General features: G+C 39.1%; 1 protein-coding gene across 4 annotated transcripts in view; it reads right to left on the bottom strand.

The window, feature by feature from the left end:
- Arid5b (AT-rich interaction domain 5B) overlaps positions 1–18,810 on the bottom strand; it is a 183,078-nt gene that overhangs the window by 23,665 nt on the left and 140,603 nt on the right. For 3 of the 4 annotated variants that reach the window (XM_015504696.2, XM_048814437.1, XM_048814428.1), the window contains 3 exons: positions 16,634–16,746; positions 10,350–10,554; positions 8,306–8,358 (listed from right to left, as the gene is read on the bottom strand). In XM_015504696.2, the coding sequence (XP_015360182.1) occupies positions 8,306–8,358; positions 10,350–10,554; positions 16,634–16,746 (371 nt within the window). Of the gene's footprint in view, positions 1–8,305; positions 8,359–10,349; positions 10,555–16,633; positions 16,747–18,224; positions 18,701–18,810 lie in introns of those variants that run through there. The other variant, XM_015504697.2, reaches the window with a different exon arrangement.

Raw genomic sequence — 18,810 nt, 5'->3', positions numbered from 1 at the left:
AATCTCTTCTCAACAGATCCAAGCAGGATCTCAAAGACAAGGTTAGTTTTGCATTCTTCAATTTCCCAAAAAGCATTCTCAAACCAATTTGTTCCAACTGTTCTCATTAAACAGAACCATATCTTACATCTATTAGCACAGACAACTGAAAATAAAATCCTCCATATTTATGGTTTAGTTAATTGGTTTCAAAACCCCCTTTAAAACACCTAATATACATATTTTGAAAATCATTATATACTGAATTATAATCTCCCTCCAATCTTTCAATGATACAATCTTGGGCTGATCTATTCTAGGGTCATCTATCAAGGAAGAAGATGATCTCCTCCCAGGTGTTTACACTATCCCTCAAAGCCCTTAGAATACTGGGATCCCTTGAAATACACCTCCAACATCCCATCCCTCACAAGAGGTATGAGGGCCAGGAAAGCACAGCAGGGCCAGAGAGCAGCCTAGGTGTGTCTGTGTCCCTGCAATCACCTGAGAAGAAACCTTCACTTTATTCTTATATTTCTTGTATATAGCACTTTATATGGTGTAAAAGATTCTTGCTTTCTATCATTTTAATCTTCTCTTAGCCTATGAGATAGGTTTTTGGAATCTCCTTCACAGATAAAGAAGATGAGACTCAGGGCTTGCATAACTTGCCCAAGGACACACAGCAGCATAGTGGCAAAATCCAGACTCATATGGTTGGTTGTCTCATAGTCCCAAGAGAAGACTCAAATATCAAAGAAGCCTCACCAGAATGACCTGATGAACAGCCCACTCTTGTGGTAATGTGGTAATGCAGGACTCTGGGGCCTTTTCCATAAAATGCAGCAGATGACTAAGGAAAACACAACTTTTACTATTGGTTCTCAACATTTAGAGCTTTTGGTTTTCCTCTGTGGGGAAATACCGCTAACAGGTCAGCATGAGTCAAAAGGTGCACTGTCAACTATGAAGACAAACTATGGTTCCTTCTACTGTGACTAATTATGTCTCCAGTTAGGATAAGAGGGTCTGTATTATGATCACTGAGACCCAGAGAAGTTCCAATTATATGAGAATCTTTCCACTTGCCCATTCATTCATTCACCGACAATTTACCAAATATCTTCCATTTTTTAGGTCTTATGTTAGTAGTTGGGTGCAATAATGAAAAACAGACCCGACACTGGAGGTGACTACATTCTAGTTGAGGATACCCAAAACAAACTAAGGAATATACAAACAAAATAACACAGGTCGTGAAAAAGATGACAAACAAGAGAACCCACTGCTAATAGGGACATTTAATGCATGCACACTGGCCTTGTCTCCCTCCCACAATATACCATTTAGACAAGGAATTACCCTAACAAACTCTTGCTATCATAAAAATGACAAGCCTGCTTTAAGAATAAATAATGAATTATTGAAAGGGAGAAAAGGAGACCTCACGCTAGGTTTGAAAACATGGCAGCTCGAAGCAGCACTGTGTGTTAATAAGCCATGTTCAGCCAGCTCAGGGTCTATGTTAGCCCCCTGGCTAACAGGTTCTGGTGTTTCAATACAGTTTTTATGAGGGAGGCTTCATCTGGAGTGAAGACAGGACTAAACCTTGGAGAAAGTGGTCTTTCTGCTCACTGAATTCCAGTGGACAGCCTGCGTGAATCAGACCATTTTGAGATATTTTCTTTCCATAGCAAAGTCATAAAATGTGCCCTTCCCAACAGCTAAATGCTTTTTAAGCACACAGTTCTCTTGAGCATACGGATCTTTTTTTTTTTTTTCCTTTTTTGTGTCTCCTAGTGTACTCTATATTCAAACAATGACTATGGTCTCTAAAGTAAGAAATGTCTAAACTCCTTCCACTGTCCAAACCCACCAGGGATCTCAAAAACCAATAAGGAGAGGGGAAAGGGCAGGAGACTCTCCTGACCCATCCCTTAACCTCCCATAAATCTGCCATTGACCCTAACACGTTTTAGCTATGCCTAATTATGAATTTGCTTGGGATTTTTATTCTATTGTCCAGTGTCTTCTCTAGGGGTGCATTAGCTTTAAAAACCCACCTGGGGTAAAACCAATGTCTGCCTCTTGCTATCTAGCCCCCAACCCCAGCCAGCTGGGAAATCTGATCGAGGCTAGTTTGATCAACTCTCTCACCAAACTTTAGGCCTCCTGGTTATGTTTATGTTTCAATCTGATCTTTTATTATATTAAGTTCTTAAGAGAATGTCTAGCTGTTCATTTCCAAAAGGAAATGCCCAAATTCATCCAACCAGTTATTTCTCTTGGATTGTGCTTCCCCCCATCCCTCTTTCAAGGTCTTCACTTGGATGACAGGGATTCATGACATCATCATCTACCATTGCTTACCATTTTAGGGGACCCTGTTGGGTTACAGAGAGGTTACAAAGAGATGTGGAGGAGGATGGAAGGTAGAGGGTGAGGAGACCATGGAAAAAAGGGATATTTCACTAGGTCCAGTGGCACACACTTATAATCCCAGAGGCTTGGAGAGCTAAAGCAGGATTGCAAGTTCAAAGCCAGTCTCAGCAACTCAGCAAGGCCCTAAGGAACTAAGTGAGACCCTGTCTCTAAATAAAATATAAAAAAGGGCTGGGGATGTGGGTCAGTGGTTAAGTGCTTCTGGATTCAATCCCTGCTACCAAAAAAAAAAAAAGAATGTTACTGCTTTCAAGGGTTCATAATTTAGCAAGAAGCATAATTCCACACAATTAACCACAAGCAGGATGAAAAACCGAGCAGACCATGCCCAGGTAAAATAAACCAATCTGGGTTCACGTGACTCTAATCTCACTTTGAAGACACTTGAAAGTTACTTCTTTCCCTAGTGTAGGCAGGATCTAGGGAACTCTATGAAAAGCACTCCATGACTATTATGTTCATAAAATTTTCACTGCTTATAAATGTAGTGGTTTTCATACTGCTCTTTAGAACCCAGATGGTGTTTTAAAGGTGGCCTGAAACTAACTCTCCACACTGCTGATCCTGGTCAAGAGCAGGTCTAATGAATGGGAAGAAGCTATTCCTTCCACAATTTTATTTGATGAAAATATTCTGTCACTTAAAAATAAAATTGTAGACAACTACTATGGTAACCCAAGACTCTTGGAGCCTTGATTTCTCTCTTTGAAGATTTGGGAAGGAAATAATGCTGATATTTTTGTGGCCCGGTGAGGAAACAGCAATCAGAAATCATTTGGACTCTAGTTCTTCCAATGGCTTGAGAATGCATAGGAAATATGAAGTCAAAGGAGCTTGCACACAGTGTTGCCCAGGCTGCTCTGAGAAACAGTCTCTTTCTCAGGACACCTTGAGAGCAAACTGAATTCAAGGAAGATGACTTTTTTTTCCTGGTAGTACTCCAGGAACTGGAGCCTTTCAAAACTACATGACATCATCTTTGGCCTCGAGAACTCTGAATTAAGCCAGAGGCTTTGTCTGTCCAGAAAACTCAGGTTAGATTCAGAGGATGTCTTGAAAAGGATGTCAAAGCCAGAATTTGATGTCAAAGCCTAATCCTTCCAGCAAGAAGACAAGTGACTTCTTCCAGATGAAAAATCATGGTCCTGTCTCACTGGTGGGAAGAGAAGAGGCTGTTCACCAACACTCTTAAGAAGGTACCACCCAAGTGTCACCCCCCGCCTCCAGGGTAAGATTTCTTCAATACCCATTTCCCTACTCTATCTTCGTTCCAAATATTGTGTCTGGCTTGCCATCAAATGGTTAGCAAAATGGAAATTGCTTTAGCAAACCACTCTCCATATGCTGCATCCTGGTAATATCCCAAGCTACTCTTCCAGCGTTAACTGCTTCCCCAGACACTGAGGTGAAGGTTTCTGTAGCTCGCCAGTTCTGCCTCTTCAATTGTAGGTGATCCATTCTCTAATGTTTGGGAGGAAAAGGTGGATAGATGACTGTAGAGTAAGAACCCTCACTGCCAACCAATCAAAATGCCAGAATATTGTTTTTTAGAAAATCAAATCTGTTCAATGCATTTCTGATCTCTAAACCTAAAAATGAAGTGACACTTTATACATTTCCAGCAAAAGCAGAGGAGGCTAGGGGATTGTATACAGTCATTAGTCAAATGCCATAAAGGCTTAAAATAAAACTTCTGCTCCTCTTTTTTTTTTTTTAATTCAATTTGAGGGTTGTGAAGGACTGAAATGAAATAATCCATAATCCACAATTCAAACCAGAAGGTTTGGAATAGTTTATAACCACAAACAAAAACAAGCCAATTAAGATGGCCTCTTTTTATAACCAGAAGGAATTCCAGAAAGATGTCTTTATCCAATCACAAGTTAACAGCAGAAGTAATACATCTACAAATTTTAAACTTGCACTTTGTGATTATTACTGAATATTTACATTATCAAGATTTTTTGACCCATCTCCTAAATTCATATTCTTTCCCCAAGAATCAGACCAAAAAAAAAAAAAAAATCTCAGCTAGTAACTCATCCATCTGGTAAAGCTCAAGTTTGAATGGACTGAAAGATGGTGTTAACAAAAGCTAGTTATTAGACCCTCTTTCCAAGACATGGCCCCAAACATGTAGAAAACATTTTAGATACATAAGGAATTGCTAGGAATGGAAGGCACAAGGAATGGTCATTTATGAATGTCTTTCCTCTCAGTGAATCTATGGAGGTTGAGACCATTGTGTTCAAAATTCTCAGCAAGTCAGAGACTGAAGAATGACACGATGACACCATGCAATTCATTTCATCTTCCTGTGCCCCAGTGTCCTCATTTGTAAAATGAGGATATGAACTAGAACAGAGCAAGAAGCCTTTTTTTTTACACAATTGTCAATTCAAGAAAGACACATAACATGAGAGTGCTACACCTTCCCTTATTCAGAGTGCAATGGCTCTAAGTTGAACTTTGACCACCACTTTACGGAATGGAAAAATACTCATCTGAAGCTTGGTGCTGCTCCTGAGCTGTGGAAATGTTAATATTCTAGCATGTTTACATGTATAAAGTCAAATGTCTAATCTTTGATATTTAGCTTAGATTGGGGTCCCATTTTGAAGCTAGGTGCTGTGGAAGATTCTCAGACTCTGCATATTATTGTACATTTCCTAGACTGACTTCAAAATTAAGTTTTCTCAGATTTTTACTAGTCAAAACATGCCAATAGGTTGGGATTGTGGCTCAGTGGTATAGTTCTTGCCTAGCATGCATGAGGCACTGGGTTTGATCCCCAGCACCACATAAAAAAACTAAGTAAACAAAATAAAGTTATTATGTCCACATACAACATAAAATATTTTAAAAAATATGCCCAGATGTCTGTAATCCTGGTGGGTTGGGAGGCTGAGGCAGGAGAATCTCAAGTTCAAACACAGCATCATCAACTTAGCAAGGCCCTAAGCAACTTAGAGAGACCCTGGTCAAAAATAAATAAACAAATAAATAAAATAAAAATGAAAAAGAAAGTAAAAAGGGCAGCAGATGTGGCTCAGTGGTTAAGCACTTCTGGGTTCAATCTGCAATAACAAAACAAATAAACAAAACAAAAACCAACCAACCAAACAAAAAATGCCAAGAGAAAACTATATTCTATACATAGAAGTTATGGAAGCTTAGATGCAGGATGGCAGTGTTGAATTTAGATGCCTATAGGGTTAATAGGTAGCATGAAGCATCAATGAAGGAAGGAAACTGGAAAGGAAATAGGGAGGAATTTCTTTAAAAATTTTGTTCATTGCTGGGCATGGCAGTGCTTGCCTGTAATCCCAGTGGCTCAGGAGGCTGAGGCAGGAGGATCACAGGTTCGAAGACATCCCCAGCAATTTAGTGAGACCCTGGGCAACTTATTGAGACCCTGTCTCAAGATATAAAATTAAAAAGGGGCTGTGGATGTGACTCAGTACCAAACAAACAAACAAAACTGTTCATAACCAGCTAGAGGGAAGATACCAATGTGTAATCTGGACTTCTATCTTCTCCCACCTCAAGCAAGGGGATCAGACTATGTCATCCCCCAATATGCAAATTGGCATAAGGATCATCTAAGATGAAGGCAACTGAGAATCAATAGATGCAAGAAGACCTCTCTGCCCTTCCTTTATCAGCCTAAAAGCAGCATAAATTTCCACTTGTGAAAGTGAGCTCCCCACCCCCTGCCGCCCACAGAGAGAAGAGCTACTCTTATCACCAGAGATGGGAGGTGGCAACCTTCTATGCTCCCCACTTTCCACAGTCCACTGAGTAACTCTAGGGGTTGTCATTGCCACCATCATTTAATTCATTCTCACTTTCTGGAAAGCCATGACCGTTTATCTCTAAATCTCTTTCATCCCCCCTCCACCACCACCAATCTGCTCAAATGTCATCAGAGCCATCAAGCCTTCCTTTCCCAGCCCCACAGGGGAATTGCTTTACCTCTACAGAGCACTGATCTTTTTCCACCTCTTCTTTTATCTACAGTTTCTTATGAATGGTAACTTAAGGACAAGAACCATTGGCCTAGATATCTTGCTTTTCCCACAGTGTCTAATACAAGCCTTGTACACACCAAGTATTCTGTAAATATGTGATCAAGTGATCTGCTGATCCTACAGTCATTCATTCATTCAACGAAAGAATAAATATTATTTGTTGAAAGATTCCACAAATGCCCTGAAACTTATCAGAAGTTTCTTCTGTACATTCTACATCAACTTGCTGTCTCATGGGGAAAAAAAAAATCTTTGTAAAGATACAGAAGATACAAAAGCAGGAAAAACTGATTCTGTGAAATGTGCTGGCACTCTTCCTATCAGTGAATAACAAAAAGTTCCTGAGTTTTCTTTTTAAAGATATTTCATAATGTTGTGCAATATCATGTAACTATGTGCAATCACGGTTCATAAAAATGTATTCTCTTATTCTTAATATTTAGATTTAGACTTAAAAGTCTAGGCTATGAGGTTGACTACTAAGTTATCATCATTTTCACATGGATGAAAGCTATAATTAAGATTTTGGAAAACTATGAGCTACAGTGACAAGGAATCTATATTCTGGTCCTATCAACAGACTCAATCAAATGAAAATTATTGTATTTATTTTTACACAGGGTACTTGGTAAAACAAATATTTCAAGTAAATTCAAGTGTATGAAATCCACATTTTATATATAGTTCATGTGAGTATTGTATTTCCTTATAAACCACACATATACCCCATATATCAAATAAATATTTTATATATACATATAATCATATCAAAGAATTTCTAGTCAGGGTTCATAGCAGATATCTCTATAGTAAATACCAGGTTATCTGAATCACATAATGTTTGCCATCTTTTCCCATCCCAAGCCTCTAACATCAAAACATGATATTAGTTTATGGAACAATATGCTTTATCTGGCAAGAAACACTGGTTGTTGTGTTTGGGCTAAAATAAATTTCATTTTCTTGACTCTGTCTCTTACTGTCATTTTACTATGGTACAGAGATATTCCAGATTACTTCTTAAGGAAAGAAAAAATAATTTCTTACTCAATTGCAGAAGAAACGGCACAACTTAATCTGATCATTGTGTGGAGGAGAAAATATTTCCAGTGACGACATCTTCCTATGTCAATTGATTTTATTACAGATGTCATCTCTGTGTGCTATATTAATGCAGCTCTTTTTTCTTATTTCAAGATCTTAATCTTGGTTTGTTGCTCTAACATTTTATTGGTTCAGAATACATGCTGTAAAAATCCGTGGCCATCAAATTTTCCCGAGGGCTAAAAATAACCCATTCCTGTCAGTTGGAATTAGCTGATAAAGAGTGTCAGAGCCTGTTCTGAATAAGTTTGATAACTTCCTGTTTATGCTGCAGTGACCCTTGTCTAATAAAGCTTCTTTGCCCTAGAACGAAAGGAGATTCTGCTGCATTCTATTCCTTAATGGCCAATCCTGATTACTTTTGAAAGCCTTTAATACATTTCCCATATTAGACATGAACAGATGTCAGGTATGTTGCCAAGGGAAATTTCTTTTATGCAATCTTGGCTTGTTGTACAATAATAGCCCTTTCTCAACATGGGAAAAAATTACAGACCCAACTAATTTCCCTGACAGGGGAGAGTTACATATGTTTTCCACTTGTAGTTTTTACGACAAGTTTACAATTTTGCCAAACCTGGAACTAATTGGGACTGTTTCCAAAAGCAGCCCAGTAAACCCCCAAAAGTGTAGAGCCATTTGAAAAGGCAGTCAATGATGGTTTGCTTTTGCATTTTCTCCATTTTGGCCAAAGAGAGGGGGAAAGTTAGATTGCAAAATTATTTCATTTAAGTTGCTTAAACACTTACTGTTTCATATCCTCCCAGTTTTTGAGCAGCTTGAAACATAGTCCAAAGGTTAACTGTTAGAGGGACAATAAGTATTTAGATAAGCATTGCATTAACATAATTCCAAGAAATGTCAATTAAAACATTTTGTTTTGTTTTTCAATGAGAAAGAGAAAAAAAAAAAAAAGAAATACTAATGTATCCCAGAGAGCTAAATTCTTAGGAAATATTTTGCCAAAGGGCATTCAACAACAGAATCTATTATACCACTTAAAATATTTCTTAAGAAACAGTCAAAAAACTACAGAGAGGTTCTGGTTTCAGGATAAAGAACAACATAATTTTAGTTCTGTTGCCATCAGTAGAGCAAAAAAAAAAAAAGCTGAATTAGAGTGACCTTGGGAAAATGTGCCAGGATTTCAAAATTGGGGTTGGTCTTACTTAGTCTTTAGAAAGAAGCCATTGACTAAACAGTAATAAGTAATGCTTCCCTCAGATAAGACCTTTCTGGGATCAATAAATTACAGCCACTTTAATATATGATTACCTTCCTAATATTAAGACTGTCTGATGGCAACACTATATTAAAGGCTCAGACCACATGTATTTCATAAGTACGTGGTCCCTTGCAATAAATGACAAAGAAAACAAGTAATTCATGTGGGAGGCAACCACCTTACCATAGGTCAAAGGGAAGGAAGATGTTCATTCACAGAACAACTGAGTCATGAGCTCATTTAGTCCCCTAATTTGCCTGTGTGATGTTGCTAATGTTTTTTTTTTTTTTCCAGATTCTCTTTGTAGGATTTGTATACATTTATACTGTTAAACAATTATGCCCAACTGCCAGCAACCTTGTTTCATTTGTAGCAAATACCATGGAATGTGACTGCTACAGATTTGATTCTTTTATTTATAAGAGGGAAAAAATTGAACTTCTAGTTATTCTGTGGTAAGGGAAATGAATAAAATGAAAATTAAAAAAAAAAAAGGCTCTTTGACACAACGTGTTCGCAAAGCCTCATTGAACCTTGCACTATTTCAAAGCTATCAAGAGCCCTGCCTCGGCCTTGATTTAATCTGAACCAATGCATAATGCAACAAAGCTGTTCATAGTACATTAATTTTACTTCTATTTCAAGCAACCAGTTTTCAGACAAACATTGTAATCATTCGTAGTTATATAAGTTTATAATGGCTGTGAGTGTTCTCTTGCAATCAGTGCCAATTGCTATTAGGTATGTAAATTGTTATGTAAAACATACAGGTTTGACATTCTTCATCAAAATGACACATGGTTTTAATCTAGGAAGATGCGTTTAGAGAAAATACTATTTCAAGCCAGAGGCTCATTGCTTTGTGCACCACTAAATCCAGACAGAGGCAAAATATATATTCAGTGGTGAACTCAGGGCAACACCAGGATTTCTTCTCTTTTGATATGGAATTTTGCTAGGCTTTGAGTTCCCTGGTCTACTTGTACACAACAATACTTAGATGTACATCTCGAACTTTTTCAAAACTGGGACCTCTGTTCAAATCTATATATTTCTTGTCTCCCCTGAAGTCCTATTTTTATTATCTTTTAACAAACTGGGGACATAGGAAATGTGTTTTCTCTTTGTGGTTGTTTTGTCCATCTTTAAATGTCTTCCTTTCATATGCTGTCTTTTTCACAGGCAACATCTGGCCTGATAAGGCTACGTCATATTATTATCTCACAAGAAAGGCGTTACAGGCACTCAAAATTGACAAAACAGAAAATAAGAAAACTTTCAACATGTCTATTTCCAGTCATAATCAGTGGATTCAAACCTATAAATATCTCACTGCAACTGTCCCAGAAGGGAACAATGTAGCGGAAAGAGGCAGGGAAAAAAATTCTTGGCTGGGACAATTTGGAGATTTAGTATAAACAGAGAACACCATCCCCAGATTTGGATTTCAACATAATTCCAAATAAAGAAGAAAAAAACAAAAAACCCAAAAAACAGAACTTCTTTTTCCCCATTTCAAAGAATTTGAGCAATTTTGATGTTTCAAAAATGAAAACCAGTATACTTACTCTGTTTAAAACCTAAATAGGGTATTCGTTCTATTGGCGTTTTCCTTTCTTTCATGTACTTATAAAGTGCCACCAAGAAGGCCTGTTCATCTGCCCTGCACTCTTCACCAATGGCCAGCTTTGGTTTTTCTTCATTGGAGACTTTTTTACAATTATTATGGTTATTCTTCGGCTTAGTCAAGGCTGACCTGGCCTCACATTTCACCTGGAAAACAGAAAATACACCACATCAAATCAGGCACAGCACTTGAGGGTTTACAAAGACATGGCTGGTGACACTACCCTGAGTGGGAAGGACAAACCAGTAAATTACTCTTGCCCTGAAATGGCTTTTTAGAAGTATCATCACATGTGAACTATCCTAGGATCAGGGGATGGTCAATTTGTAAAGGGCCACATGTTAAATATCCTAGAGTTTGGGGCCCTGTCGTCTCTGTTAGAATTACTCTGTTCTAGCTTAAGAGCAACATGTAGATGATCGGGTGTGGCTATGTTCCAATAAAACTTTACTGACAGAAACAGGTGGCCAGTGGCCTGTAGTCTGCTTAACTACACCAGTTTCTTTTAGACTCTTTACAAGTATGCTGAAGCCAGAAATAGTGTTTGTATGAACCTTTTTGTCTGCTTCTTGACACATCTTTTTTTCCCCCCTAAGGGATATTATCTGTGTCCTTGAACAAACTTTGCTTTTTAAATAAATTGTCCCAGTTTGTTACACTTTGTATCAAAATGAATGACAAGTTTGGTAAACTTATCTTGTTGCTATTCTTGCCAGCAACCTGGAAAAACAAGCCAATGCCAGCCCATACTGGTAACATGAAAGCCAGCCAGGTCTCTTCTGTCTGTCACCTAAGGGTGACGCCTGAATACACCCTCAGTAGGAAACAAAAGACCCCACTCTTTAATGAGGACTTCTTGCTTTTCAGTCGGCTCTGAGACTATAATAGAAGATGTTCACTTGCCACAAAAGACAGAGTCGAGGTCAGCTAAAAACTCAAGAAGAGTGAGTGAAAAGCTCTATGATTAAGAAATAAATGGCGGTAAGCGCTCCAGATGTTCTTCCTTCCACACTACAGGCGGATATGGAGCTCGGCATGTGGAGCTGCTAACCTAATGTTCCCTCCTCGCTGCCATGTTCTACAAGAGGCCTTTGATGGTTGTTAAATATAACACTAAGTTGCTGAGCTATTTTAATTGTAAAAGGGGGAAGTACAAAGGGTCAGACTTGGAGTTCAAGCGCGCCCATGGGGAATGCGTACATTCCAATATTCTTTACATCTCCATATCTAACATCGGGCAGGAAGAGGGCAAGTGCTGAGGAAATGTTATGAATAAAAATGCCCCACAGATTCTACAGTGTTCTCCATTTCAGATTTCTGAACCCTTATTCTTTCCCTGCAGATTCTCCTTCCAAGCACGAAGAACATAAAAGACCAAGCTTATGTATTAAAGGGGAGCATCTTCTGCGAGGGTTTTCTTTATTGCTTATTCTCTCAAGTGAACACATTAGTTTGATGTTGTTAGACTGGTCCTAGAAAAATAAAACTTCATGCACAACTCTTTCAGCGGGGCCTCTAGATAAGGTTTTAATTTTTAAGGGGCTGTGGAAATGAGATTAAAACAATTTTTTTTCCATGTAGAAGTTTTACTTACAATCTTCTCATACTTTGGTACTTTGTGGTATTATATGAAGGCAAACATCCTGTGAAACTTTATGCCGTCATCATCTTTCACTGCCAAATTCTAGGTTGTTGGGTCCAAAGTTCTGATGAAATTTATTATTTGATGGCTCATAAAATCACTCTAGTTTTAATCTATATCGCCTTTCAGCCCTTTTGGAGTGTTTATTAGGTGGCCAGGGTCTATTGTAAGAGGTGTTTAGATGTTGATTATTTCATTTCATGCTCACAGCCCCTGGTGAGGTAGGTTCTTATTCTCAAATTATGAAAGTGGAAACTGAGGTACAGATAGAATGAGTAACATGTAAACATGTACAAGTTTATATGAACATACACAAATTCACAAGTGGTAAGTTTGGAACTGAACTCTGCCTTTAATGTCGAACTCTAGGGTTTGTGGTTTTAATACACTATGCTTTACCGACACTCTTAATAAAAATGTTAAAATCTGCAGTCAAAATGAACTTTTTAATTAAAAAAGTAAATCTTATTACTAGGCATTACAAAACTTACCACTTAGAAATGCGATTTTTCAAGTGAGACATAAAATACAAGACTAGGTGGTTTTCAAATCATAAAAGAGCTTCATTCCTTCTATTGTACATAAAGCTAAGAGAAGGAAACCCTACATCAACTGAGCACCCACGATGAGCTAGATACAAGGCTATGGTTTCAGAGAGCCTACCCTCATGTCCATAAGAATTGAAAAAAAGGAGATATCTAGCTCCATTTTACAGTGGAGAAAACTGAGACTGAGAATGGTCATGGGTCTTGTCAAATGGCTGGTGCGGGGCAGATGAGTGGGCTTAGAGCTCTGGTATAGAGAGAGCTCCAAACTCCAGTCTGGTATAGCAAGAGTAGAACTAAGGACTGTGGGTAAAACAGGCTGAGGCTTAAATCTGCAGGGGTAATGGACAGATTATCTCTATTATTAGGTCAGAAGCACCACTGCTTAGGGACTATGAAGTTTGCTCTTCAATGTCTAGAGAGCTGTTTAACACTGTGCCTCACTTGTGTAGAAACACCCAGAAACAGAAGGAAAACCCACCAGGGTGAGTAACCAGGTCCAAAATAATTCCCACCCCTTGCTTCACAGCACAGGCTCCCAGTGAAGCCAGGGTGCTGCCTGGTGAACTGCATCCTGATCTCAGTGGGTGCCCCAGCATGCTGCACCCAAGGAGACCAGCTATCAGCAAGAAGCAAACAAGCAAACAGTGGCTTCCCGGCTGCCACTAGCTCGATACTTTTTATTTTTACTTATTTTTTTTTTTTTAGTTTATATAAGTTTAAGGTATTATTCTGTTTCTGGGTAGGACCAAGTTCTTTTCTACACTTTTTTTTTCTACATTTATCCAACACATTCTCAGTATTTTAATCTACTGAATTATTGCAGTGCAGGTGGAATGGAAACATGAGCTAGTCTTCATTTTGACCTTGAGAAAGCCCAGCCTTTTGATAGTGACAGTTAATTACTAGATTTGTTTTTCCTGACCTGAACACTGTACACCTGTTGCGTTCACTAAGCGCTCTGGGGTTTCCAAAGTGATTGAGGAAGTACTAATTAGAGAATCAACATTTAATGTTTTCAATGAACCACCACCTATTTGATATTAACCACATCCTTCCACGGGATTGAGTTATAACTAATCTAGTCTTTAACTGGGGCCGCAAGATATGCTGAACTAGTAATAAACAAGCTAGAGTTCTAATCTTGGTTTGGCCACTGATTTGCTAGGTGACTCTCAGTTTATTCCTTGGTGAAGCAAGGATAATCCCTGGGGATAGTTCTGAGATGCAATTGACTTGAAAAGTATTGAAAATAATGGAAGTATTGCATTTGTGAAATATTAGAGTATGTTTGTGATTGAAGTAAAAGTAAATATTGCACACCATCGTGTCCTTCTCTGTGTTCCCTTTTGAATATAAACCACCTGTTACACACTTCTGGTCTTTGGAAAATGCTTGAAAGGTATAGGGAAATATTTGCCTTCTATCAATATAGATCTTTCATTAGCAACTTAGGCCAAGTTTTATCTAGAGCAGATTGCTCTAAGAACAAGACAAGGCTGCAGATCTGCTGCTTTAAAATGATCCCAGAAAAAAGACAGGATTTAAACCGAATGTCTTCAGATAACTGGTAGCTCTCTCCCCATGTGACTTTTGCTGTCTTTGAGAAGTCATAAAATTCTCTCTCCCTGGGAAAACAGGGTCTTGCAAAGCTGCCATCATGTACTCCTTGAAGAGACTGCAACCTTTTGATAGTGACAGGCAAATTACCAGGCACGAATACAAACCCAGAGGGTCCCACTCTAGGAGCTTTGCTGTGTGGAGCTGCAGGAAGCTGGTACTTATCCATAGTTAGAAAAGGTCTGTTTGAGGCACTTTTTTAAAAAAATAAAATAAAAATAAAGAAGAGTCACACAGCCCTTAAAGTCAAACAGCTCATGGTCGCCTAACATATTCCTTCCAGTTCAGCAAATGAAGAGATGGTCACAGCTTATACTCTCTACTATAGCATTTCATGGGAAAAGACCACTTTAAGAAACAAGTGCCATTTTAATAGCTGTCCTGGTCCCAGATGTGGCTTGTTCACTCTGTAGGTTAGTTTTTTAGGTTCTGTTTTTTAGACAGGTACTAACAGACGAGCTCACCACACTTCACACCTATCAATCAATCTTCCTCAGTGAGTTGAAGTGGTTTTGGAGACCCACTGGAAATGACCAAGGCAGGACTCTAATCCAAGACTGCAAAAGGAGCCAAGCCATCTGACCAGTCCCCAGGAGCTGACTGCTGCATGACATTCACCCAGCACATGAACAACAGATGGGTTATGTGTCCCTTGTAAAAATTCTGAATGACAGCAGTGGTACAAGGTGGGGTGAAGGGGTCACTTAGAAATCTCAGGCTTGACTTCCATCCCTCCTAATGAGAATAAGTCAGTGGACATCTAATATGACCCATCCTTAGAGCAGGCTCCTGTCTTCCTCAGTTTTGTGAGCCTGCATATGAGTCCGAGCTGCCTTCTGTAGAGAGGAACTTTGGAAGCAGTGTTCTTTCAGATCAATTGTATGAGTTTTAGAAAATCCCCAGAGGCATACTTGATAGTAACTCCAAAGCACTAGGGAAGTAGCTTCATCCTGCTGGACTCAGGCACAATATATGCTGGAGTAAACACATGATGTCACTCTTCAGGTGTGGACCGGCATCAACATGAGGCATGGGCAGTACCCACTCTGCTGAATGTGACAGGTCTAAACCCTTCTTGCTCCACTATGCAGAATCTGCAGGAACTTGCAAACTATATTATGTTCATATCACAAGGATAAACTATTCCAGCTGACATCCTTCAAGACCATGAGAACCAAAGCCCTAGGTAGGGAGCTCTAGGGCCCTGTCCAGCTCACAAGAAAATGTCCTTTGTGGTATCCTTGTGCACTCACTAACAGAAGGTCAATTGGAAACGGCACATTTCTACTTACTGAGCTCTTTTTAACCCTTTAGAATCATAAAAGCATGAAGAAATCCTACCCAAGAAGTCTTCAGAACTTCTTGATGAAACAATCATATGCAAAGATAAGATTTATGGAATGTGAATGTCTAAGACTTACTTCATTACACCCAGAAAGGGGTGGAGTACATGGGAGATAAATAGTAGAATGTCAACACAGAATTCATTTTTTTTTTTTTGCCTACAGCAAACTCTTCCAAATTCATCAATAATCCAAATGCTCCCATTTTCAAAAGTTTAGTTCTTCCATCTGGAAATGTGCTGTCAGTTCAAATCTGGTATTCAATTCAGGTCGCAAACGGATTATTGCTGTCTTTGGCTCAGAAACAACACCCACACACAAACCAATGACCGGAACATGGAAATCTGACCCAATCCCACAAAATTCAAAAAGATAAGTCTAAAAATATGACGTGACTTTTCACCTTTCATGGTGCTAAATACTATGGGTGCACACTATAAAGATTCTAATTAATGCTTACACAAAATGGTCTGGGTCAAAGGGGGCCTGGAATTGAGACTTTCTTCATTAACAGAGATTTTTAAAAACATAGAAGTAGATATATGAGAATACGTATACATATAAATATTTTACTGTGTATCTTTAATTTTATTCTAATGTGAATTAGAGGTGACTTTGAAAAGTACATAACTAAAAAGATTAATTCTAGCCATTTCTAATTTCATCCTCTGCTAATCTCTGAAACATATTTAGATGAACACTTTCAGAAAGAGTATGGTTCAGCTGGTCTATTTTTGATTCGAGCAGAGTAAACTATGTCATTGTGTCACCTACTATGAAATCTCAGCCTCAGTGACGTGGGTGCTTAATCATCTGTCCTTTATCCAACAGGCCAAACTGGGAGGTGGGAAGCCTTTCTGTTGACAAATCAAAATGCCTGCCTCCCACCACCCCCAGACACCAGGGAAGGGAGGTGGCAAGAACAGACATGCATAGTGCTTTCAAAAGCTCTGAATACCAAAGTCCAATTCTAAATTGAAAACTGCCACCAAGGCACAAGAGCAGAAAGATGAAGAGAAAAAGAAAAAAATGAAAAAATGCATCAAAGTGAATACCACGGAGTGAATGATCATACCTTGGCAACAGCTTTACCATCGGAATTATTGTTGGAATCCTTAGCTCCACTGAATGAATCTCTTCTTTGTGGGCACGGTTTCTTTTTGCGTGGTCTGCCTTTAAGATTTGGCGCTGAAAACAAATGGAGAATAATTGATATACATTTTCATTGGCATGGCTTTCCTCAGTAAAGACAATCTTATAGCAGTGATATCCTCTAGTTGTTCAGAGAAATGTACATATCTGTGGCAGCCAACTCTCATTAGATACTTCTCTCTCTGGAGGGCTGCAGTTGGGTAGACTATCCCCCTCTGTACATTTCCCAAAGCTAAGTGATTATACTTGACTATGTCTAATTAATATAAATAAAATGAAGACTAAAGGATGATGATAAGAAAAATGCCCTTCCCCACCGTTAGAAAAGAAGCATTTGAGGCTGAAAGATAACCCTGAACTGGGCTTCAAGATCATTCTGTGTATTTGGTTTTGTGTCTTGTTTTCTGAAACCTAAGTGATAATGCCAGCACATTATGTATCATAGTAATCTAACACTTGAAAACATCTCTCTTCGAAAGTGTTTGGAGACATGAACATTTTCTCAAATTATCATACAGAGTAACGAGAGAGAGAGAGAGAGAGAGAGAGAGAGAGAGAGAGAGAGAGAGAAGGAGAGAGCACAAGCTATGGAGTCTTTTACAATAATAAACTGGAAAGTATTTTTATGTGTTTTTACTAATAACATCATGACCAGCATGTTTCAAATCTCAATAAATCTGGGAGATACATTTAAATCAGCATGTTCTCTTTTCTTTCTCAATATATTTTTTACGAAGATCTAGAGGGTTATTTAAAATAAATCCCAAAGATTATGCTGGGGTTAACTTGATTCCACTGGGGTTAAACTATTTAAAAGCCATAGACAAGATATAAATCAGTTCTATTTCATCCTTGATGTTGAGCTTGGTCCCTTTTAAGATCTGTACAAAAAGTAGTGGGGCGGGGGAGGCTGCTGTTTATGGAGTGCTGTGACTGTCCGGCAGCAGCTTTCACATTTGATTTCATCAGTCACTCAAGTCCAGCAAAATTAAAACCAACCAACTAACCAAACTGCCCTTGAACAATTCCAAACTCATGAATTCAATCCCGGCAACTTCTTTCAGACCTTTAAAGGTACCCGACACTTTCTATTACTTCCAGAGATGATTATGACAATGTCCAATCTGAACAACGCGAAACCCTCTTCACTGTTGTTAAATCTCACTTATGACAAGCAGTTTAACCTGTGGTTTTAGGATATTTTACATTTGTACTCTTTTTACAGACACAATTAATCCCTTTAATTTCATTTTTCTGCTGCGGTTATCAGTTTTTGCTGTGAAGCTCAGCAAGGCAGAGAGAGAGCTAGATGCCTTGTCAATCAAGAGAGAAAAACAAAACAAAAACAAAAAGTTCCAAAAGTGGTTTCGGGGCTCAGGTCCCCTTTCCCAGTCCCGCTCTCATCTCATTCCTCAAAACATTGGTCTGAAAGTCCATCCCAGAAAGCCAGCCCGGAATTATCAAAGGTAAACAAGCTCACAAACAAAATCAAGCAAAGAGAAAGTAGAGATTACCCATTCCAGTCGACAAACATCTGCCTGATTGATGTCTGTGTTCATGAAAGCTACAGCATGTGACTGCTCCCCGGCCACATCCCTGAAGTCTCTACTCCGTGTGTGTCAGCCTCCCTGTGAATGCTCCCCGCGAGGCTCGGTCTCTGCTTACAACTCCCCTCCCCCGGCAGCTCCATTACTCATGTAAACACTCGGCAGTGACTAGCACCGAGTGTGTGGGATGAGCTCTGAGCACTTTGCTGGAGCTGCCAGACTGGCAGGGAGGGCTCTGCTCTCTCCACCTCCCCGCTCTTGGGGCTGGTGATTTCATCCGGCCTGTTTTGTGGATCCTGACCTCTTGCTCCTCTGACTGGAGCGTGATGCCACGTTCCATGAATCTGACACGGTCCACAGCCTGGAGCCAGGGTGGGGGCTATTTTGTTTAGAAGACTTTTGTGTAGCACAGAAGTTTTTCCACAAGTGACCCAAGTGTTAAGACTTTAATGACCCCCAGGAAAGGATGTACTTTCATGTCCCTTATCAAAATAATAGCCCAGCAGAAAAACTTGACAGAAACAAACAGAACTGGAAAGGAGGTGTGTGTGTG

This window comes from Marmota marmota, unplaced genomic scaffold, assembly GCF_001458135.2.
Source record: "Marmota marmota marmota unplaced genomic scaffold, marMar, whole genome shotgun sequence".
NCBI lineage: Eukaryota > Metazoa > Chordata > Mammalia > Rodentia > Sciuridae > Marmota > Marmota marmota.
This window is presented reverse-complemented; position numbering and strand designations above follow the sequence as displayed.